Source organism: Schistocerca gregaria, unplaced genomic scaffold, assembly GCF_023897955.1.
Source record: "Schistocerca gregaria isolate iqSchGreg1 unplaced genomic scaffold, iqSchGreg1.2 ptg000691l, whole genome shotgun sequence".
NCBI classification, from domain to species: domain Eukaryota; kingdom Metazoa; phylum Arthropoda; class Insecta; order Orthoptera; family Acrididae; genus Schistocerca; species Schistocerca gregaria.
In genome coordinates, this window is record NW_026062071.1 from 280,564 (window position 1) to 303,599 (window position 23,036).

General features: G+C 37.1%; 7 protein-coding genes across 10 annotated transcripts; 4 read left to right on the top strand and 3 right to left on the bottom strand.

The window, feature by feature from the left end:
- Nucleotides 1-649: 649 nt before the first annotated feature.
- On the bottom strand, nucleotides 650-1,574 carry LOC126319881 (uncharacterized). Its single transcript, XM_049993579.1, has 2 exons — nucleotides 1,280-1,574; nucleotides 650-1,040 (listed from the first exon to the last, which is right to left on the bottom strand). Exons 1-2 carry the CDS (start codon nucleotides 1,522-1,524, stop codon nucleotides 668-670), a joined length of 618 nt encoding a protein of 205 aa, XP_049849536.1. The 5' UTR covers nucleotides 1,525-1,574; the 3' UTR covers nucleotides 650-667.
- Nucleotides 1,575-2,311: 737 nt separating this feature from the next.
- On the top strand, nucleotides 2,312-3,852 carry LOC126319883 (extracellular serine proteinase-like). The gene is made up of 2 exons (XM_049993582.1): nucleotides 2,312-3,059; nucleotides 3,128-3,852. The coding sequence occupies exons 1-2, from the start codon at nucleotides 2,312-2,314 to the stop codon at nucleotides 3,850-3,852; spliced, it is 1,473 nt and encodes a 490-aa protein (XP_049849539.1).
- Nucleotides 3,853-3,914: 62 nt separating this feature from the next.
- Nucleotides 3,915-6,496, bottom strand: LOC126319882 (uncharacterized). The gene is made up of 2 exons (XM_049993580.1): nucleotides 6,254-6,496; nucleotides 3,915-6,076 (listed from the first exon to the last, which is right to left on the bottom strand). Exons 1-2 carry the CDS (start codon nucleotides 6,453-6,455, stop codon nucleotides 3,915-3,917), a joined length of 2,364 nt encoding a protein of 787 aa, XP_049849537.1. The 5' UTR covers nucleotides 6,456-6,496.
- Nucleotides 6,497-6,913: 417 nt separating this feature from the next.
- On the top strand, nucleotides 6,914-9,464 carry LOC126319884 (uncharacterized). The gene is made up of 15 exons (XM_049993583.1): nucleotides 6,914-7,022; nucleotides 7,128-7,342; nucleotides 7,407-7,433; nucleotides 7,544-7,615; nucleotides 7,690-7,758; nucleotides 7,897-7,959; nucleotides 8,030-8,092; nucleotides 8,161-8,238; nucleotides 8,300-8,371; nucleotides 8,426-8,494; nucleotides 8,553-8,618; nucleotides 8,696-8,764; nucleotides 8,903-8,968; nucleotides 9,040-9,120; nucleotides 9,243-9,464. Exons 2-15 carry the CDS (start codon nucleotides 7,176-7,178, stop codon nucleotides 9,319-9,321), a joined length of 1,041 nt encoding a protein of 346 aa, XP_049849540.1. The 5' UTR covers nucleotides 6,914-7,022; nucleotides 7,128-7,175; the 3' UTR covers nucleotides 9,322-9,464.
- A 1,272-nt stretch (nucleotides 9,465-10,736) lies between these two features.
- Nucleotides 10,737-12,891, top strand: LOC126319885 (crustapain-like). Its single transcript, XM_049993584.1, has 6 exons — nucleotides 10,737-10,946; nucleotides 11,007-11,204; nucleotides 11,288-11,395; nucleotides 11,464-12,083; nucleotides 12,152-12,659; nucleotides 12,729-12,891. The coding sequence occupies exons 1-6, from the start codon at nucleotides 10,845-10,847 to the stop codon at nucleotides 12,831-12,833; spliced, it is 1,641 nt and encodes a 546-aa protein (XP_049849541.1). The 5' UTR covers nucleotides 10,737-10,844; the 3' UTR covers nucleotides 12,834-12,891.
- A 2,212-nt stretch (nucleotides 12,892-15,103) lies between these two features.
- Nucleotides 15,104-17,379, top strand: LOC126319886 (rap1 GTPase-GDP dissociation stimulator 1-A-like). 4 transcript variants are annotated; one of them, XM_049993587.1, is made up of 4 exons: nucleotides 15,104-15,207; nucleotides 15,268-15,375; nucleotides 15,454-15,579; nucleotides 15,679-17,379. In XM_049993587.1, the coding sequence occupies exons 1-4, from the start codon at nucleotides 15,162-15,164 to the stop codon at nucleotides 17,271-17,273; spliced, it is 1,875 nt and encodes a 624-aa protein (XP_049849544.1). In that variant the 5' UTR covers nucleotides 15,104-15,161; the 3' UTR covers nucleotides 17,274-17,379. The 4 variants fall into 4 exon arrangements, with proteins under 4 accessions (XP_049849544.1, XP_049849542.1, XP_049849543.1 ...); XM_049993586.1 differs by having other exon boundaries at nucleotides 15,106-15,207; nucleotides 15,454-15,603; nucleotides 15,679-17,340; XM_049993585.1 differs by having other exon boundaries at nucleotides 15,268-15,579.
- Nucleotides 17,380-19,573: 2,194 nt separating this feature from the next.
- LOC126319887 (uncharacterized) lies at nucleotides 19,574-22,179 on the bottom strand. The gene is made up of 2 exons (XM_049993589.1): nucleotides 21,703-22,179; nucleotides 19,574-21,254 (listed from the first exon to the last, which is right to left on the bottom strand). Exons 1-2 carry the CDS (start codon nucleotides 21,915-21,917, stop codon nucleotides 20,243-20,245), a joined length of 1,227 nt encoding a protein of 408 aa, XP_049849546.1. The 5' UTR covers nucleotides 21,918-22,179; the 3' UTR covers nucleotides 19,574-20,242.
- Nucleotides 22,180-23,036: the final 857 nt, after the last annotated feature.

Here is a 23,036-nt window from a genome sequence, read left to right on the forward strand (position 1 = left end):
TTTTTCGAAATCCCTAAAAAATTTATGTGCTTTTAATATACATATGGGTTCTCTAAATCAGAGTTCTAATAACATGACCTCACACTATCAGCGCGCGTTCTGTGGCCAGGTTTGTGTCGCTATTAATTCATTTATGTCACTATTCTATTCGATGCGTTTACTACTAGAACCATATGTGCTTGAATATCGCGTTCTGTTGTTCACTTCGCTAGAACGCCGCAATGGGCATACGTGGTTGATATTATCCTAATCTTCTCATCTTGGCGCAAGTCGTTTCGGCCACACGAGGGGCACCATCTCCTTTTTTTTTCGCTCGCAATACCCCAGTCGGACGAGTGCAGTGCTCGTTTTCGTAGCCTTTTAGCGGTTTTTCAATCCGTATCGTATGGTTTTGAGTGTATATTAACACTCTTTCAAGATTTTATTAGATTTTGTCAAAAAACCAAAAAAATGAGTTCAACTGCTTTACAGATATACTCTACATGTCTCGGAAAGTCACTTTGAGCGTGTTGATTATACAAAGCTATTTTCTAGGGCACTCTACCCAATATACCCGTTTTTTTGTGCTCACAAAATATTGCGTTGTCGAATAGGCTCTGTTTTATTGCAAGGGCTCTAACCAATTAATTCTTAACCAGTAAGATTTTCTAGATTTAACATCAGCTCTTTACAAAAAAATAAAGTTAAACCTTGAAAGACAGGAGGGTATGCTCGCGTTGATGGGTCCGTATTCGCCTCTGTTTTCATATAATTCAAACAAGGGTACTGCCTTTAAGTCGTAGTTACTAGGCGCTTCAAAATTACACGGCTTGGCCAATTGAACGATGAAGATTTTTTTGCATTCTTTCGGTCTTGTGATATGAGGCGGAACATAGGGATAGAACAATGTCTCGAAATTAGGTCTCCACCAAATGCTAATCAATTCGCCAATAAGCCATTCCGGGGAGTTATCTCCGTGAATGGCAGGAGACAGCTTCATGTTGAGCTTCCTTTTAAGGCCGTCTATTTCCCCTTCTCCGGTTTTCAATTTTCCACCTGGTCTAACGTGCATTAAAAAAAGTTTAAAGTCAAGGACACTACTTTTTTTGTAGTCCGGCCAAAGCGCCCATAGCGAAAACATGCAAATGTGACGCCTAAACATTTGTACGAGATTTCAAACATATATTATATGACAAAAATCATAGCACATTGGCATAGCGTGGTTTTAACACCGCATCTTTTGTAAACGCTATCGGCTGGCTCTCATCCTATAATACAGCACCTCTACAAAAAAGGATACAATTTAGAAAACGTGCCTGCTAAATTCAAAAATAAAACAAACGGATGTCCATGGTCGTGGACCAGCACAACGCCTTCTACTGACCTCCTTATCCCCTCGTCTTGATAAGCCTTTTCCATTCTCGATAACCTTGCTGAAATAAATGCGTCTTTTTCCTTTTGAGCAACTTTTCGACTCAGAGAAAATGAATTCAATGGAAACAGATTGAAGGTCGGTCCTAGTATTCGAAGCTGATGCTTCGGCATTTGCACAACTTCTTGTCCCTCTGAGTTCGTCTGCGTAGACCGGGCTTCCATTCTTTAGGCAAGAGAAGTAAAATAACAAGAATTAACTCTCAAAATAACTATATTGCATAATAAATCTCTACCCACTTAAAATCCATTCAAAAAATTTTAGCTGAAGAAGCGATTTCTTTTGAGACGTCGGTTGAATTACACGCATAGATCCCAATAAAAAATCGCAGCTTTCACTTTCGTTCTTTAGAAGAAGCCTCGGTCTTGTCCCCCCCTTCATGCCCCATCCTTTAAAAAAATTACTTGCGCGTGCTCAATTATAACTAATTTCTTTCTTACTGTGTTTTCGAAAAAACTGCTAGTTTAACCTATCATGCGCGAGGCGCATGATCAAACTTGTGAATGTTAACTTCTGCAGTTTTAAATAATTTTCGAACCTAAAATTCTAAAGATTTGAATAGCTCGCAAAGGGCTCAGCAGGCCCGCCTTTATTTTCAAGCACACCTCTCTTCGCACCTTTATATAATAAACGTGGCTTCTAATAGCGTAGCTGAGCAGTCCATCGTTTTTTGGAAATATTTCCTGCATTTTTTATGAGGCATTTTTTCAATCGAATGTGACTTTGCTCGTTTTACCTTGATGCGCGCGACATAATACCCTTTCCTGACTTTTGCAGCTATCCGCTTCTTAAAATTTCCATTTTTGTTATTGTTCAAATTGTCTTTAGAATAGGTTGAGCGCACTTCAATTGTCCTTTTTACTTATGCCTTTTATAGTAAATATCTAATCTCCACCCTATATGACCATATCTATACCTCCTCTTCGTAACATTTTCTCTGGCTACATTATATTTTTCCTTTTCTCTTGCTTATTACATGTAGCCCCTTCGTTGCAATTGTCAGTTCCAGAAGTGTTTTCTCCATATGACCATGTACTGGAAGACCGCTGGATTGTAATTATGAAATCTTCTACATGCATTTCTCAGATGAAAGAAATGATGACCGACATTGTTGAGAACGGAGGATGCATTCAATCGGTCATCAACAACGAAGGCGCTTCTAGCGATTATGGAGATATCTTATACGTGCAGATTAACAAAATCAAAATGGAACGAATTAGCGAAAAGTATCGTGATCTGATTTATTTTTCTGAATGCGAATTCGTATGTAACGCCAGAAGACATGCTGGAGCATCCTCGCCCACTTTGAAGAACCACGCATCACCACTTGGCTTTGCTGGTATGTTCGAACCTTCTGCTAAACCTGAGAAAGTTGCATCTTGGAAAAACCGATTTACAAATACTCAATGCAAAAGACAGATGTACCCATCCTACAACTTGGATAGGATCGACCAAAAGTATCTACCGTTAGATCATAAATATTCCTACACCCTAGATGGTTCAGGCGTTCACGTATATGTATTCGATGGTGGCGTTTCCACGACCCACGAAGAATTCGAAAACAGAGCCGACACGTGCTTTTCCGTATTCGATAAACCTACGTCTAGAGAAGCAAAGCTTCATGGCACCCATGTAGCTGGAGTGATTGGTACGTAATATAAGCATTCGGTATCGATAGCTCCGAATATTTTTCTAATGTATTTGACAAATTTCAAGGCTCTAAAAGCTATGGCGTTGCAAAAAATGTTTATATTCACAGTATCGAAATCCTGGATTTGGACGGAGATGGAAGATCGTTTAATTTGCTAAAGAGCATCATTTGGCTTGAGAAAAACAGAAAGCTTCCGGCTGTAGCTCACCTTTCATTAGGTAGCGCCCGATCTCATCTTGTGAATTTTTGCATGGACCGCTTAATGGCTTCTGGTATGACGGTGGTAACAGCAGCAGGAAACGACTATTTAGATGCGTGTAACGGATCGCCATCGAGTAATTTGGATGTGATTTCAGTCGGTTCCGTTGATTCTATGGATCATCTGTCTCCTTATTCAAATTGGGGCCATTGTGTGACTATTTATGCGCCTGGAGAAAAAATTCTGTCGTTGAATGCGATGGGAGATTCTTCTCTTGGATATGATTCTGGAACATCCATGGCTGCACCACATGTGACGGGAGTAGTTGCCCAAATTTTACAAATGTACCCAGATTTATCTCATTCAGAAGTTAAGGCCATATTGCTAAACATAGCAACGCCCAAAAGTGTTTTGGAACCAACGAGAACAGCGCCTTTGCTAAGGGTATATGATCCATATAGGCCAGCATGTGAAGAATCGCGAAACTATGCACAATTGGAATCGGACGTGCAGTCAACTTATTATGTGTATGGAAATATATGGCTTTTTAGTTGGCTTTTTTTTTTTGTAATATTTGAGCATTTACAATAAATCGGCGAATCAAACCTATTTACTTCGTGTACTCCGTGTAGAGCTGATTGCAAAATTGTATTTCACCGAAAGATTTTTTTTTTTGCACTCTCTATGCACTCTTGTTTGCACTGGCAGTTTTTTGGCCTTTTTTTCCCGTTTTCTGCATCTTCTTCAAAAATTCGCCTAAGCTCGGACAACAGCCCAGGCAAACAAGCTATAGTCGACATCCTTACCTTCATCAGGTCGAACGCAATTCCAATTTTTTCTTGGCCTTCTTGAGCTAGAATTGGAATTTTTGGGTATCTCTGTGAGAAATGTGTCATAATCAAATATTCTGCTTTCATCTCTATCCCGGAACTTACGGCTTCACTAACCGTTGAATGTTTTTTTTTCACCGCCTCTTGAATCAGTTCGTCTTCAAATGTTGCCTCGTGAATTAGCAACTGACACCCTTGGCCTGCTTTATTCAATACCGGGTTTGGTCTTGTATCTCCGCTAAATACAATTTTCCATTTTTTTTTGTATTCAATTACAAATGAAAATGCACTATCGCAATGAATAGCCAAGATAGACAATATCGCGGTAATTCCAAGCATCGTTTCGAGCTTTTTCAGCGTGTCGTGGCAGGGCTTGGCACCCATTTTTTCGTTCCAAGAAAAATCGTATGCATTTATGAATTCGTAGCTGAAACTTTCTACTTGGTTGTATTCCATCAGGAAAAGGTTATATTGAGGTGGTCCTATTACAACAATAGGCTCAACTTCCCCACATTCTTGTCTCGCCAGTACGATGCGGATTAGCCCGAGATGGTGATCTGCGTGCATGTGAGATATGAAAATACACTTTATTTTGGCCAAGATTTGCTTGTAGTCTGAACCGTAGTGCCGATACAGCTGACCTAAAGTACCTTCCCCTGAATCTAATAATAAGCAGCCAAAGCCGAAAATGTGAACCAAGGTTGAACTCACATTTCGATATTTACTTGGTAATGCAGCTCCAGTTCCCAAAAATACAACTTCAAAAGGATCAGAGGAGAACGGGCCTTGTCCTTGAATTGAAGAAGATTGTGTTTTCGAATCCGAGCCTAAATTGATGGTGTCTGAATTAACAGAATCGCAGAACGGTGTACAGTCTTTAAAACAAAGAGAGTCGTCTATTTTAACTGACTGCGATCCTAACATAACTTTAAGTAGTGGCTGTGCTACGGTCATTCTTTGAGGGAATTGACCGGACTCCATCCACAAAACATCTGTGCTTTCTGATGATGCAGGCAATTGAAAAATATCTGGTCGAAGGGCATAGAGTTTTGCTTGGTACAGGGCACTCGAACGGAATATAATCGGTTTTTTGCAACAATCAGCATTGATAATTATATGTTCAACATTAAGATTAAAAGATTTCATCCATTCTGTATATCTTTTGTTTGTCAATATAAGATTTGGTACCATGTGTATCATCAGAGCTACTTGATAGTAAAATTCACCTTGCTCGTTTCCATTAGTTTGATAAATTTTAAAAGCATCATGTCTTACTAAGTTATTCATATAGTTTTCGTTCGGACATTCAACTATAATAACGACCCTTCCAGGTATCTCAGGCCCTACGCATTGACTTGGATATACAGTCACATTTTCCTTGATCAATAAAGGTTTATTTTGTGCAAGTACCCATCGCTGATTTTTTGGTACGCCTAACCTGTCTGCTGCTTCGGGATCAAATTTCCCGGGAATAGTGGGTAAATGACATGCATAACATACAATAGAATCCACTGGCTTTGTTTCCGATATCAATTTTGAGCTATCCGCCATTTTTCGTGCCAATTCACTATTACAATTTCGAGTATTCTCTTGTTTAAGTTGAATATAACATTCGCCGTCTCTATCCTCCCCCTGGTCTGATACAGTCGGTTCAATGGCCATTCCAGTCCCTAATGCAAACTGGTGTTCGCAATCGTATTGATCTTTCTTAAATGCGTTGTCCTCTAGAGGTTGCAAATTGTTATGACCGTTATTACCTACGACATTCTGAATTTGCTTGCAAATAAGTATAGGCCTGATCTGAATGAACTCATCTTGAAACACGTCTGTAATATGACACTGAATGGAACGGTATTCTTTAACCTTTAAAGAAAACTCGTTTCTAGAAACAAAGTAACGAGTCGATTTAATAAGGTTGAGTAAATTGCTAGGCCCGTATACCTCCAATCCAGATACACCTTCATCACTAACGGTCAAGATGTTGCCTGAGAAAGCATTTGGAGTGAGTTATAATATGATTGAAATCCGTACATGACCACACATTATAATGTATCAAAAACAACATATCACAACTTAAGCGTTTATGAATGGGTGGTAGTAAAAATATCATTGTTAGTGGCAAAAAAACAAACATGCATATTTATATCTTTACTTATACTCACCCGGTAAGCCACCTATATGATGCCAGGAAAGGCGTGTAAAAAAAAAGAACTTCGTTTTCGAAAGACGGATTTTGTACTCGGAGCAAAACCTCTGAGTCCCTTCCCCGCAGTTGAAAACATATCGTTTCTTGTCAAGAAATAACAATACAGACGGCGTTGAGTCAACTGTCGATGTTCCAAGTATTTGAACGAAGATTTTCATATGCTAAAAAGTTCTAGACCCATAGAAAGAACAAGGAGAATAAAATGTTCGCTTTATTATAATATTAATACAACTTATATTTTTTTATAATTAATCTAGCAATTTAGCTCAAAAAATTTTTTACGGTAATAGATTTCAACCTTTGTGTAGACTAACAATTACACAAAACACCACAATAATTAAAAGTCTTGATTTTAATGAATACAATTATATTTTTACCTATTTAAACGTTAGTCAATGTTATTGGTGCTTTTTTTTTAGCAAGCTAACTCTACTCTTGTAATGGCTTTTTGTTTGAATACAAAATATTTTCAATCAATATAATGTTTGTACTTTGCATTCGAACCATTCTATAGAACAGCTTGATTTACTAGATCGTTAAAATGGCTAACAGGGGTAAAGCGAATGCTGAAATTGACATTCGAGCTTATTTAATAAACAAAAAAGTATTTATAGACAAGTACAGTTTATGTTATTATCCTATAAAAAAGGACTATAGCTTTTATTATTTGTCAAAGCATCTGTCTAGTTCAGACCAGAGTTATATACTTGATTAATTTGTATTTGGTATATAAGCTATACATCTTATAGAATATTACATAAATTATCTTTCTAGAACTAATTGATGTCCTCTATGGTTGTTACGAACAATCCTCTTAAACTTAATCCAAGCATATATCCAATTTAGTGGACATATTTAAGTCACATCATTTGGTTAGAATGGGGTCTAAAATTTATTCTATGATAATTCTATCGCTGCTTCTATCCTTGGTATTCGCTAATGAACGACAATTTTTCGACGATTTATATAGAAACTTTCCGAAACTTCAAGATTTAAGTGCATGGCCATATACTAATTCATACTGCCATGCTTACGGTATTACATGGTTTGTAAATATTAAGTTTGTTTTTGAAACTATATAGAAGTACTGAGTATTGCCGTTTTTTTAGTGATAGCTACGGGCATGTCGGTAAATTGTATGTTAAATTGTATATCTTAAATTTCACGAACGCCTGTTATACCTTGTATTATTTTTTCACGGATCAAGAACTACAGTTATGACAACTGACAAAATTTTCTTAATTAGCATCATTTACGACCTTGAATTAAACGGTGTCCTTCCGGATTCTATTTCTCACCTTACCGAAATAAAAGAGCTGTATGTTTGATATCAATTTTTAATCAAATTTTGACTTAGACAAAGTATTAATCACTGTATCTTTTCTGATCCAGGACCATTCATAATTGCTCAGTTCAAGTTAATTTAAATTCTATTAGCTCGTTACCGAAATTAAAAAAATTGTATCTTTCTTTAAATTGAAAAAATTTAAGACATCCAATTGCATGCCTTACAGGAAGAGTTTCCACAAATCAAAACACGTTAGATACCTAAATTTTTTGAAGCTGACTGAATTTTAATTCACATTGTTTTGTATTTAGAGTTCTAAGCTATAACAAGTTATCTGGGCCTATTCCAATTCTTAGTAAATCGTTAATTTATTTGTATGTGCTTAAATTACATCTATTTAATTTTTGAGGTCTACACCTTTTTAACCTTTACACAAATTTTCAGGTCTCTTATTGGGAATTCGTTTACTCTTCTCCCTCCTTACTTTCCTCCCAGAATAATTACATTGTACTTTTCTATTCAACGTAAAACCGTCACCATAGCATTTCAGTAACTATTTGTTTACAAAAATTAAGGCGCCTTGCAAACAACTCATTCTCTGCTAATATTACTGAAGCATCTCAATTATTCAACTTATCTTGTCTACAAATACTGTTCGTTATCAATTTCTACCTGCTTCTTTCTTCATCAAATTTAAATTTAACTTTGTATTAGTTCTATCTCTCATAACAATTTTTCTGGAAACCTTTTTGACTCTGTTGGCCATTTGCGTTATTTAAGACAAATGTATGTTTGGGGATATTTTTTAATTGACTAGACACTTACTTTTTAAACTTCTAGTGTAGCAAATAACAATCAGCTATCTGGGACATTACCCTACTTCGACCAAACCTATCAATTATCCTATCTGTACTTATTATAATCTGTAAAATCCTTTCTTTATTTCAAAATTTTAACTATTTGACAGAGATATTTCACATAATGCATTCACAGGAAAATTAAAAAGTCTTTTTGACCTGAACCTTGTTTATATGTATGTATAATACTTTAACTCTTTAGAAGATATATTTTTTAACACCTAAAACTTTCGTTTACTAAATCCACCTTTAGAAACTTGGAAAATAACTTGTTTACAGGGAATCTCCCAGATACAATATCAAAGACCAGTCTTGTTCACATGTACGATTAATATTATTTGTTATTGATTGAATTTTATACAGTTATGCACAATTCAGCGTTTATAAAGTTTTTAGTAACAGGATTTAAAAACTGTAATTTTTTTATAATACGAACCCTGGTCTTACTCGATATATAAAGTAATCTTTCAAAAAACTGCCTTACTGGGTCTATTCCAGAATTTAAGTCAAATCGCCTACTTAGTTTGTACGTTGACAGCCCCAGTACTGCTAAGCCATTATTTCCTTTTGAACTGAAAACTTAATTTTAATTTTCAGAAACCTATCTGGAAATCAGTTAACGATCAATTGTGATGATGAAAAGAAATTTACCTCTACCAGACTGAAATATGGTCAATGGTACGCAACGTACAAAAATTAATTATCTAAAGATATAGTGTTATATATTGTATACTTTACGTAATTAGCTCTAAACTTGACTATTCTTTTCATCTTCAATTCTGCTTTTTCTGTACCTGTAGTGAATTGGCTGACAACTATTCTAATGGGGACTGTGTATTTGAATATTGTAGCTTTACGAAGAGATTGACCCCCAGCTAAGCTATTATGTTTCTAAATTCGAGCTCAACATAAGCTCGTCAATTCAAAATTTAGTTTCAAACAGGTTTGATTATGACACCCAATTGAAAACCTTAGCATCAGTGAATATGCTAATAAAATTACATCTTTTACAGTTCATGAAATTATCTCATTTGTTCGTAGGTATATTCATTTGAAGTGTATATAGTAACTAGTAATTTTATAAGCAAACCCAAAATTACAATCTGTGGATTATGAGATTGAATTTGACAAACCGGCTTTTATTTAACAGCTAACAAGTAAGACAGATATTGGGCAGTTGAGATGGTGTAAAGTAAGTATTAAATGATTGAAAATAGAGTTTTCGCTAGTAAAAATTAAATGTTGATTCCGTGTTTGTATTCAAAATATTTTCATATTTTGACACATAGCAATGTGTACATTGTTTTTGTTATTAACGTGTCATTAACCATCTATTGTTTGCCAAGACGTATAAACCTTTGACGTCTCTTGGAACAAATTAATGCTAGTATTAAATTGAATCTGAGGCAAGTAGTTTCTATTTATAGCAGATGCTATTTTTACACAGAAGCAGTTATAAAATGCTGCAATTCTTTTTATAAGCCAACACATGGTTTTAAAGCCTGGATCTATTAAAATTTTTGGTTAAAACGCTTAATACTAAGAAAAATGACATTAAGACATACACTGTCAGTCTATGAAATTTCCAATTACCATGTTGCCTTCCGTAGTTTACAATAAACCTTACTGATTCTAAAGCGTTTAAACATTGAAATGTGGTAAAAATAATTTATAATTTGCTGCCACGGCAGATATCTAATGTTCTCTGACAGCAAGAGCATAGTCCCAAAAAACCGATGAAATGCAATTGAAATTTAGACTATTTGCATGAGTCTAGTGCTAATGTATCTGATCTATAGATACTCTGTGTAACGTATATCTGTGTAACGTATAAAAAGTATGAAACGGTAAGATAAGCCCAAAATTTTTTATAACGACTAAATTTAGCTTACAGATGTATCTCATGATGATACTTCTTATCGATTTAGCCTATTTAAGAGATTCAAAAATATTTCTTGATATCATTCTAGTCTAAAAGTCCTTCCTATGGATTCTATAGTTACACTATTACTCTACTTAAAAACATTCAGATTTTTTTGAGACACTACACAACTGTTTACAAAATGTCATAGACACCCATCATCTACATATTACTATACACAAGACATCAGACAATCAAATCCGTCAAAAAATATATTGTGTGGACTAGGTCTCATTCCTTCTTGGTATGCGTAACTCTTTTAATAACAGAGACTGTAAACCCAAAAAAATCACATCTAGACCAAAGTGTCAGATACGTGACAGTCTAAAGAGGTGAAAAAACAGCCTTCATTTCTAATTCGGTATATATATAGAATTATGAGTAAAAATTTTTGCCGGGTAAATATTTGGATAAATTAAATGTAAAAATTAGTTTTTGCTTAAACAGGCTCTTGATAAGTTTCTCTGTCATTATACGTACAATGGCTAGAGTATCAGGTGCCACTCTGGCATTGTTCCTCTGTCTATGCTTAAGTGTATTTGGATATATAAATGCGAAGTCCTTTCCCGTCTGGCCGGATAATGTAAGGGGATTAAAAGTGTTCAATCTTATTTAATGAATTCATTATAACGTACTATTGTAGGTTTCATATAGAGCGGAATTCGATCTCACGGATTGGATTGTGTCGATGCCAATCGATGTAGCAATTTCAACCGATGAGTCGGGCGGAAGAAGTACCTGTTACTCCTTCTACAATGACACCTTCTACAATGGCTTGAATACGTACTATCGTATGAGTGATAATAGCACCTACTTTATATATCCCAAAATCGACACACCTGTATGGAATACGCAATGAAAAGAATATTTCTATATATTGTGTGTTATATTGTATATTAACTATTTGGTTTTCTGTGTGAGCAGCAATGCAACTACGATGCTTCGAGTGATTTGGCACTAGATTATCTACCTTCCGCAAAGTATAACTGGGAACATATCAAAGAGGAAGATGGCATTGACTACTGGTCTTCTGTATGTTGTTGTTATATTTTTGGATTATGTATTTTGTGCCGTTGAGTAACACTTTAATCCAAATATAGACTATACAGGTTGCTCGTGACCACTTTGCTCGCTTTGTGTTCTTATCTAGAGCGAGTGACAACGCACCAGTCCTTTTTCAAACTGATTTGTACCCGATTAGGGTCAGGTACTCTAACTACACGACTGGCAACATATCCATCCCATCATTGCCTAGCATTTGTGACGCAGGCTCGAGGGTTAGGAAAAATGCACCGTTCCCCCACATTACTTTCTTGTTGAAAGGGCTGAATCAAATGCTTAGCGCACCCCCTAGCCTGGAAGTAGCACAACATCATGAGTTTTCTATGTTTATTTTGAAGTATTCGAAGACATACAAGGATGAAGAGGAATATATGAAACGATTAGAAATATTCAAACAGAACTTAGAAGTAATTAACGAACACAACAGAAGGGTAGATTCAACTTATTCTCTGGGTGTCACGAAGTTCTCAGATCTGAGTGGAGAAGAATTTAGAATGTTGCAGTCAAACAATCGTCTTAAAGAGTCACCAAGGCTCAAAAAAGAGATGATAAGGAAAGGAGTAGAGGTTCACAAGAGAAGCGATTCAAGCGCTCTTCCAGCCAGTGTTGACTGGACTAAAAAGCAGGGAATGGTCAATTCAATAAAGGACCAGGGACTGTACGTTGACCTATTCATGCTATTTACAGTTGGTGGTTGTTTGATGGTTACTGATCTTTTAATTTAAGGTGTGGAAGCTGTTGGGCTTTTGGTTCTATCTCGGCCTTAGAAAGTGCTTGGGCTATCAAAACAGGAAATTTGTATTCTCTTTCGGAGCAGCAAGTTATTGATTGCGTGTGGACGTCGAGCTTTGGCTGTGATGGCGGACTTCCTACCGACGCTTACGATTGGATATTGAATCATGGGATTTCTTTCGAATCTTCTCAACCTTATTTGATGTTAGACGGGTTCTGTGAATACCGATACGACACTCAAGTTAAGCTTAAGAAATATGTATTGGTTAGCCAGGACACATCTGATATCATGGATGCGCTAGCCAATCACGGACCAGTCGCAGCTGCTATGTATGCAGGTGACGACAAATTTAGGTTCTACACTGGCGGCATATTCGAGTCTACATCATGCAACTACTGTGGACCAGATGATCTCGATCATGAGGTTTTGATCGTTGGTTATGGTACAGACATCTCACCCTACGGAGTCGAAATGCCCTACTGGTTGGTCAGGAATTCTTGGGTATGTGTGATTGTTTTTTATTAATATTTTCGAGTTATAACTGCTTTGCTAATTTGATTTATTAAATAGGGACCTCACTGGGGAATAGAAGGCTACTTCAAACTCGCGCGTGCCGATGATGGTAAAAACAGTGGCTGCTGCATCAACCTAGATGTTTTATATCCTGTAGTTTAATCAAACGATATGCAGCCCTCTCTATACCAAATAAACTACTGACTCGTTGGTTATGAAATATCTTTTTAAGAGAGGTCGATTATATTAGCTAAGTAATGGTTGAAGAACCATTTACAATTTACACCTTGCTGTGTTTTTGTTGTATAAAGCATGATGTGTGAATACACTTATATTTTGAAATAAATGGCCCATATACGTTTCCGATTATATTAGCTAAGTAATGGTTGAACTATTTACAATTTACACCTTGCTGTGTTTTTGTATAGAACGTGATGTGTGAATACACTTACATTTTGAAATAAATGGCCTATATACGTTTCCAGTATTGGCTAATTGAGACAATGAGTTAACAAGAAAGCCTGTTTTTTGGATTTGGATTGTTCACTTTGTTGAAGTGAGATGTCATATCGTATATGTATTTCATTTATGATTCTAATACGTTTGTACGCATGTGTATCTGGTACCTCCTTGGAGTTGCCCCGTCCGGTACATCGTATTGTGGGCAACCGTACAGACTTAATCTATAGACACGAATGATGAGATTCTTATGTGATTTATATCTGTTTTCCACATAACTACAGAAATACCTTCTTATATTCGACTGAGTTATACAATCCAGCTCTTTTTATCTTTGTGTATTATTCGCTTTACACTTCACTTTTTCTTACAGTTGTAGTATATGTAGAAATGTGGTGTGCATAAATTTTTGTGTTTGAAAATACAGCTGAAAGACTTATGAAGGTATTCCTAGTCTTATTAAGGCCAAAAACCGTTAAACGATTCATTCCGTGCTTCAATGTCTAATGTTTATATAGTTGGCTCGGGCAAAAAGGACACTTCATTGGTTTGGTTGGCTGTAGCACCTATTCGGTGGGTGGACAATACTCAAATTAATGTATTCTTCCTGGTAAAAAGTGATTTTTTCTAATTCACATTCTTTGGCCCTCCTTTTTAGATTGACAGTAAATCCTACCCTTACCGCATCAATCGTCTAGCTCTCATTTGAACCACTTCTTAGTTATGTTTCGCTTCGTGTTCAATGAATTCGTTATTGCGAGTGACTTGTTTATGTCTATATATGAACTATATTGAATACTGCTATTTCTTCTAAAGGTATTAATCTTCTTGGTTCGTTTATAGATCTTCTATATTCCAGTTTAACATATCGCGATAATCAGATCCTCAGAGGCTGATATGCAGCCTAAGAGCAGGTGGTAGCGCATATTACACCCACACATACGAAGACACGCGGCTGTTTATTGCTTTTGCCAAACACTAGCGTTTCAGTCAGACATGCGAGGCCCTTTTTGTAGAGATAGCAACCCTGCTGACAAATTAGAATTAACGCCTTTAAATCTAAGATTGCATGTATCACTATCGCTCGCCTTACCAAAACACAATCTGCTTTTACGTCATTGTGTTTTCGCAGTAGCTTTTGTGGTTGGTTTTTGTTTACAAAACTAGTTAAATTTTTGTATAAAAAAAATTTCGGTTTGAACATGTGTCTTAAGCATAAAAACACGTTACCTGTTGTTTTTTATTTATCTTTAGATAAATGTGTAAAACACCTAAAGTTTTTTACTATAACGCCGGACACGTTATTTCTCCGTTTCAAACCGTAGAAGAGATATTCATTAAGTCAAAAACGCTAAAACTCATAGAACGTCTTATAAAAAGCAATGTCAAAACGTTAAATATTTAAGGTTATCAAAAAATAAACATAAACATAATTCTGTCTTTTTATTAGACAAAAAAAAGAATGGACCAGCCCGGTATCGATCCGGGTACCTCTTCCATGCGAAGGAAGCATGCTACCATTTGCACCACAAGCCCTTATATATTAACTAATAATTTTTTTTATTAAATATTGATATGTTTGTGACCCAATTTTAAGCATTCTAAGTGTTTTAAAGGGTTTTGATGCTTGAGTTTTGTATTTTTGAGATAGATTCCGCATAATGGCATCAACTAGTTTCGATCCCTAAATGATATGTGTGTATTAGATAAGATGACATCTATATCTTCTGTATCGTTTTCTAAAATCATATTTTCAAAGTCAGGTTTAACTGTGACTTTTTGAAGCTTCAAAAAATTTTTCATTGCACCAAATACACTAGGCAAACTAAAATCCAAATCAGAGTCACGGGTAACAAGGAGTACAAATGTATTCTTCTTACAAAATTGTCGTTTAAAAATTCGCAATACTGTTACCAAAAAAGATTAAATTTATTAAGTTTTAGGCAAAAATGTTTTGGCGATAGAAATAAATTACAGTTTAGTTACCTTTGCTCAAACATTTAAGTCTCATCCCAGGAAGGTTCTGGAGTTATGAAACCTAGTAAAAAATTTTTGAATGAACTACTATACCTAGATAGTATGTTTTTAATTCGCTAAAATAATTTTTGATCACTTTTTAACATATTTTTGTTCCCAGTTGATGAGAGTAAGCGACCTCCCATTACCAAAAATGAAATTGAAATTTTGCTTTCATGTGATCCGTGCGAGGAAGTATATAAGGTATTAGGTGACCTGGCTCGTAAAGGTGCGTTCAACACTAATTTAACCGAATTGACAAAAGTTTGTACCGATTTGACTCTGTTTCTAATTTCAAGAATGCAAGATGTCAACAGATATTTTATGGTCGAGGCAGGAGCAATTGAATCAGTAGCTGAGGGATTGAAGCACGGAAACGAAGAATTAGATTTGAATGCGTTGAGAGTTATTGCCAATCTTTGCTATGACAATGGTTCGTTTGCTTTTTTAGCAATTGGTCAATTTCTTACCTTCTTGAATGTATGATTATTTAAGCCATAGCGTCCACCTAACAAACATATGCCAAATTCAGATGAGGGGCGAAGCAGAGTGAAAAAGATGCCTGGGACGCTGGAGTTAATCGCCAATATGCTTTGGTCGAAACGTATAGATAAGCTGCGCATTGCGATTGGCTGTATTGCGAATCTGTCTTCGGATACAGAGGACATTTGCGGATTTTTTTTACAATATCCGAACGCGCTCGATCGGCTCATTGAGCTCGGCAATTACGAACTGAGTGAAGTATCGACCATGGCGCTGCAAGCACTTGGAAACCTTGGATGCACAGAGTCTCAATGCGACCAGATTTTTAAAGCAGGAGGGTTCCACATGGCTATCGAGTTATTAAAAAATCCAGACTTGAACACAATACGTGAGGCCTTGTACGTGACAAGCTCGTTGATCGCTTCAAAGGAGGTCGCGGACTACTTTTTCGAACAAGACGGTATTCAGATACTTTATCAGTGTATCACTCGGTATGAGAACGCTGGCTTTGATAAAGACCCACAAGATGTCAAAGACGCCATCAAGAAGACTTTTGACTTTCTAATAGATATAGCCGAAAACCGACATTATCATACTCACTTCGCCGACGAATCGCTGATCAACCAGCTGTTCGACTGGGTCGACCACTCCTCTTGTTCAGAAATTGTCGATATGTCGGCTGGCGTCATTCGTCGTATCTCCGTCGAAAGCGACATCAGAGACAAGATATACCCGAGAATACCAATTTTGATGGACTGGTTGAGAAATTCAGACAAGTATGAAGTTAAATTGACAGCAGCTGTCACTTTGGGGAGTTTCTCCCACGACGACAAGAGTAGTTCTGAAATGATTGAAAGGGGCATACCTGAACTTCTGCTTGAGGTCCTTGATTCTCAGATGAACGTTCTCAAAGCCAAGAGCCAATCACTCACAGACGCTGCCATAGCATCTGAGAATGAAAACAAGGTACTTCGATTGAAGCATGTATGTGTGTGTAATCTCAGAAACTTGAGTTTTTGTGCTAGCCATAAAAAGATTTTATTAGATCAGGGTTTAATGAAATTTTTTCCGGACTTGTTTCGAGAAAAAAATGAAGTTCTCGCCCATGCGTCTATTTTGCTGCTGAAAAATCTCCTCTTTGCTGGTCAAGTATCTATCGATGAGCTAGCAAAGCACGATCCTCAATTTGAATCTCTGCTAAATCTAACTCATGCCGGTGAAGGACAAAAATGTGACCATGTCTTTTACGAAGCATCTAGAGCCGTTAACGTCTTAATACAGAATGCCGATTCCAGCTTCAAGATTCGTATAATCAGAGATCCAGTTATCGGCAGAAAAATTTTAGCGGCCATTAACAATCTCGTACAAAGTAAATACGACATATTGCAAAACGAAGGAATAGAATCCTACCTGAGCATATTGCAATTTGACTCTCTAAGAGAGAGCGTTTTGAGCGAACTGCATCGGCTGCTGCCGAATTTGACCCAAAAACTAACCGAAATACTCGAAAACCGAATTACCAATGACTCGAGCAAAAAGGACTCAGATGAAAATACGGAAAATGACCAAAAAAAAATCAAAATGTATGAGTCATGCTCAAGACTTCTAGAAATCCTCTCAAATGGGGAAACATCAAAAGGATAAATCGAAAAGCTGAACATGTTTTTCACAAAACCAAGAGAAAATTTTAAAGCGTCTAGAGTATTTGAAAAAGCCCTATTTCGATAAAATGCGCATTTTTTAAACTGAACAAGATGATTTATCTGAAGCGGCAAAAATGCTCATTGCGAGATAATACCGGCATAGCTTGCCACTTCCACCCGAGATTATCAAATTTGTGCTGACTCGTTTTTTATTTGTCATTCAGACACACTTGCATATGACTTCTTATAATTCTGGTGTGTGATCATAGTGAGATGCTGTATATAGTTTAAAATATTTGGTGAACATTTTTCACTGCTCAAAAACTTTTTGTCTCTACTGTACTCTAAGCACGTTCAATATGCATTTATTCATTGAGCACGAACTTGTGCACACATTTATCAGAGCTTTTGTACATTTTCCAGAGATGTGTAATTATAACGCACATGTGAGCATAGCGACTATCTTGAGGTTTTTAGATTACTTGGAAGTTATTTAAACAAAGTGCGCAACCTAATATCAGAGCCTCAGAACCATTAATATTAAGATGCGTTTTGTGGACAGTAATTATAGAACGTTACGATAAAACTTTTATCTTACGATGTCTATTCTCCTATATCCTATTTCATATCTTATAACACCTATCAGATTGCGGCTTTTACTTGTTTAAGTGAGTGCACTAAAAGAGTTAGTAGGGAATATAAGCCCACCTCTTTCGCAACAAATATAGAAATTGTAGCGCATTCAAAATAAACCCAAACCATGACAGCCTTGAGCATCAATGACGCATAACTGCTGCCCAAGTAGGCCTGCTATATCTACATGCTTGTTTCCAGAATTCAGCATCAGAATACCGGCGGTCATAGTTAAATTCACCTTCGATGAGCTCTCATAGACAAATTGGTCGTGCAACGGAAGTTGTCGTCGTTTTACCGACATACGAAACAGCACTCGTCCATTTTGAGGTAGGCATGAACTATAGAAAACATTAATATGCCTTGAATAGTTAGAATAGACGGATCATGCTTGGTGAGGACATACTCCCTTGCACGAAATGTTGCAAGTAGAGATCCGATTCTGCTACTTCATTTTTTACATTATGCATAATATTCATCAGTTTTTTGAACTCCGCAAAATTTAACATTTCATGACTCAGCTCCCCATGAAGTGAACTTTCTAAGACATTTTTATATTTATTCCAATATATTGCTAAATATTCAACTGCAAGGTTTCTAGATAACATTTCAATGTTATATTCGCACACATCCCTAGTCAACTCGACAAGTTTCTGATTCGCGCCCTCGAACTTCACATATAGCCTGTAATATGTTTCTGTCAATACATCTACACAACTGTTCAATTTGACAGATTCTCTCTTTGTAATCCCATCTCTATCTGTTGTTTCTCAACACTACTTTTTAGTTCACCAGTTCGGTTCTGTTGTTCATCTAGCCTTCTTAGTACCGCTTCTACCGCTATTCGTTGTGAGTTGGTAACTTCTTTTTGAATCATTAGTTCATCCCTTTGCTCGTTAATTTGTTTTTGTTGCTCATCGATCCTCTTACTATCGGTATCAATTCTCTATTGCTTTAATTTGATGTCGTGTAGTGCTTCAACCTGATTACCTAACGACATATTTATATTTGGCAAATTATGCACCTCTTTATTCAAGCCCTTTGTCATATTCAAAGTGTCTTGATACTCCCTCTCATCCAAGGTTATTGAAGCAATTTACATCGCAGTGCTAGTTATAGGCCGCAACACCAGCAGGAAGTGGTCATACTCTCATCTGCAGTCGTTTATTATTGAATCTTGAGCAAAAAAGGTTATCTACCTTGCACAATTGTTCCAGTATATCTGTCTAAACCCATATCCGCATTTTTTGCACGAGAGATTAAACCGTCACCTGGGTGCACTATAGCGTTTTCATTGTTAGAATTATACCCTAAATTCTTTGGGTCTAGGTACTGCCCATACAAACGGCACTGCTAACTTTTGATCTGTGTATAATACAGTGCCCACCTATTCTAGATAAATATCCACATCTGGTATACGAATGTGCTAACGCTAGATTTTGTAACAGCACTAAACATAGAAATAACCTAATTATTACACATCAGTTATTTAAAACGATTCTCAAATTATAATATTTTAACGTCAAAATAGTTATTATCACTGATAATAATACAATATTAGAATGCTGACAGGGAAGCTGTATTCATAACTAACCTAAAACAGAAATATGTTTTCACGTGTATAATTCTTCATGTAGGCATGGTGTTGTGACTAATGATGGTTTTTTTACAAAAATTTCTGAGTGCCATACAATAACTCGACTTCATCTTATCTAATTTTCTGCGTAACATGTAAATAACGGGTTTGGGTAATGTGAAACTGAGTTAAGGTACAACACAGTCTCTCGTTCGATGATCGGAAAATAGCCTACGGCCATAACATAGACTTCTATCTCTGTGAACAGTCGATAGGATATTTACTGAATGAATATGTTATTGAACATCAACGAAGATATTTCCGAGACGCGGAGAAGATTGGACAATATGAAGCTGAGTTAAGGTAAAACACGGTATCTCGTTGAGAACGATCGGAAAATAGCATAGCCGGCAAACTTCGATCCCATGAGGCATGCATTCTCGTATAAATTACTTCACCACCAACTATTGGTAAGACGCAAGCCCAGGCGAAGACGTAGAATATGAAACAAATTGTGCTTGAAGCGAAGCAGAAAAATCCGTACTGAGATACAAAACGGTCAGTCGGAAATAACGTAAAAAACTAGATGCAAAAAAAATAGACATTAGAATACGTCTGTAATTATAAATGTTGATCATATTTATAAAATAAGCATAGACCTTGGCTTACCACTTTTCACTCACGGAATTATATGTACTGTTGGTGGCATTTTATCAGAAGAGATAGATAGATGAATATGCGGCCTAAATGGGAACAGTTCATTAAATCAACTCAGCCACATTTTTGGGCATTTCAAAAATTTTGGTGTTGTAGTATTGTTCGAGTTCTTTGAGTAAATCAAAATCATTTTTTGTCACAAAATTAACAGCAACTCCTTTACGTCCAAAACGGCCAGATCGCCCAATACGATGGATATACTTTTCGAAGTTTCGAGGTAAGTCATAGTTGATGACAACTGAAACTTGGTGTACATCAATACCTCTTGCTAGAAGATCAGTAGTGATGAGAATGCGCGAGGATCCAGAGCGAAATTCGGTTAAAATAACCTCACGCTCGGCTTGGTCTACTGATGCGTGAGTGGACGATACAGTGAAGTTTCGATTTCGAAGCTCGCTGGTAAGCCAATCAACTCGACGGCGAGTATTACAAAAAATCACTGCCTGAGTAATGTTGAGTGTTTCGTACAAATCACATAAAGTGTCGATCTTCCAATCATCTACTTCCACGTTAATGTAAAACTGTCTGATTCCTTCTAGCGTCAATTCGTCTTGCTGCACAAGAATTCGGACCGGGTTGGTCATGAATCGCTTTGTAATCTCAAGTGCTTCAGGGGTCATCGTAGCCGAAAATAGACCAATTTGTACATGGCTCAATGTTCTGAATATCTCATAAATTTGATCTTTGAATCCACGCGATAGCATTTCGTCGGCCTCGTCCAACACAAACATACGGACGGTGTTGGGCCTCAAAGCGCCACGGCAAATCATATCGTACACACGACCAGGAGTACCCACGACTATGTGAAGCGATGATGATAGAATTTGTTCGTCGTTGGCAACCTTCGTTCCACCGACACACGCGTGGCATTTCACGCCCAGATAGTCGCCAAGGTGAATGATGACTTTCTGAATCTGCTGAGCTAACTCACGGGTTGGAGCCAATATTAGAGCCTGTACATTTGGATTAGAATAATCAAGCTGTTGCAGGACGCCCAGTGCAAAGGTGGCCGTTTTTCCGGTGCCTGACTGAGCCTGACCAATCACATCCTTTCCGCTGATAGGTGAACACAAGAACAGGTAAATTAGACATCTTGCTAAAGAATAAAACGGTATCGCATATACAGTATTATATGATAAATTATATACAATTGTGACGAACACCCCCTCTATACCCAAAATTCAAAAGATTCTTTACTGCAGCTAAAGGGTTTCATGAACAATCAATGTACAAACGTAAAACCATCTATCCCTGAATTTGTCTAACAGAGGGAGTCACATGGGCTAAGGGGGTGGCCCCACTTGCAAGTTCTCAAACCAACAAACCATCGGCAAGTATGCGTCAAAAATAAAAAAAACATTTACCGCAGACCCCTGCGTCAATACTATAGACACATCCAGAAACACAAAAATAGCTCTTTTCAAAGGAGAACAATAGCACGGGAAGAGGTAGAAAAATTCGAAAGTAGTTCCAATAAAGCAACGAGCCCCAACGGGCGACATACCTTATAAGGGGTATAATACTTTTCTGCTGTATGATGCTGGGTCGCTCATAACCATAGGAATAAATACCACGTAAAAGCTCACTTTTTAAACCCATTGCATCAAAGGATTCGACGCGCTCAGTCCAGTTGGTAGACATAGCATCGAGCTCCTGTTCGAGATAATTCTTCTGGTCTTCTGATAATTCAGTATTACGGCTTTCTTCTTGATAGGACATGTTTCCTATTCAAAGGACAAATAATAATTCTGCCTAAATCAAAGTGGAACAGTTCGGCCTAGCGAATAATTTTTTTGATACAAAAATAAATTATCCGCTTTTCACTGACCTGTAACAATTTGGATTTTTTATTAACAGCCGACCGCGGAAATGTTTAGGCTTTCGGTTTCTGATTCGTCTTCATCGGATTAGCTCGAACAAACCCATATTCTCAAAGCTCAGTATTGATACATTTCCTGTATGAGTCTTACCGATAAAACATGTGTATTTGTGTTTTTAGCTAAAATAATAGCTGCCGATATTCTATTCTAAATTATCGCCACCTGCGGTGTGAGTTTTGCGACATGACCTCATAAAAGATTTTCGTCCGACACCCGGTCTGTGGCGCGGCCTCACTTTTTTAAGCCCTAAAAATACACGGCTTATTGTATGCAATAATAGGCTCAATTGCGGAGGGAGTGTGGTCAAGTCAATTCGTCCTCTTGGACGTCGTCATCTACGAGCATATGACGGAGCTGTGTGTGGGCACTGCCGAGGGTTCGAATGAGGCCTCAAGCATACCCTGAGATAGAATTGGCAAGTGCGAAGTGAGTCCGAACGGCGCTTTGCCCACTCTAGGCGAACACAATGTGCCACAGCAAGACAAACAAAGCTGCTGAAGACGCTCGAAGTCGGTGTGTGAACGGATTAGAGAGCTAGGAAAACTTTGACGCACTTAAACTTGTTCCCTGCATCGAAAAGCACGGCTGTTTTGTGTGCGTCGTCGACTTGCAGAGCCGTATAGCGTGCTCTCGCATATACGAAAAGTAGGCTAATATCTCAAAGTTGCAGTATTTTTGAGAAAAAAATACTATTTTCTAGAATTCGAGTTTTAAGAGAGCATATTTAGGTCCGGTCAGTTGCTTCGAAAAAGTTCTGAATCTCTGCGAAACAAGAGAAGGCCCAAGTTCGAACAAAGTCACAAAATTGAGTTGCACCTCTGTACAAACAAGCCCTATATTGTGCCGGATAGGCCGCTGTAGACACAGTCACAAATATAAGAATTCAAAAATTACAGATAATACTTAAATGCCTAAGGCCAATTGGTGTTGTACGGTGAATTAGCTGGTTCATAAAAAA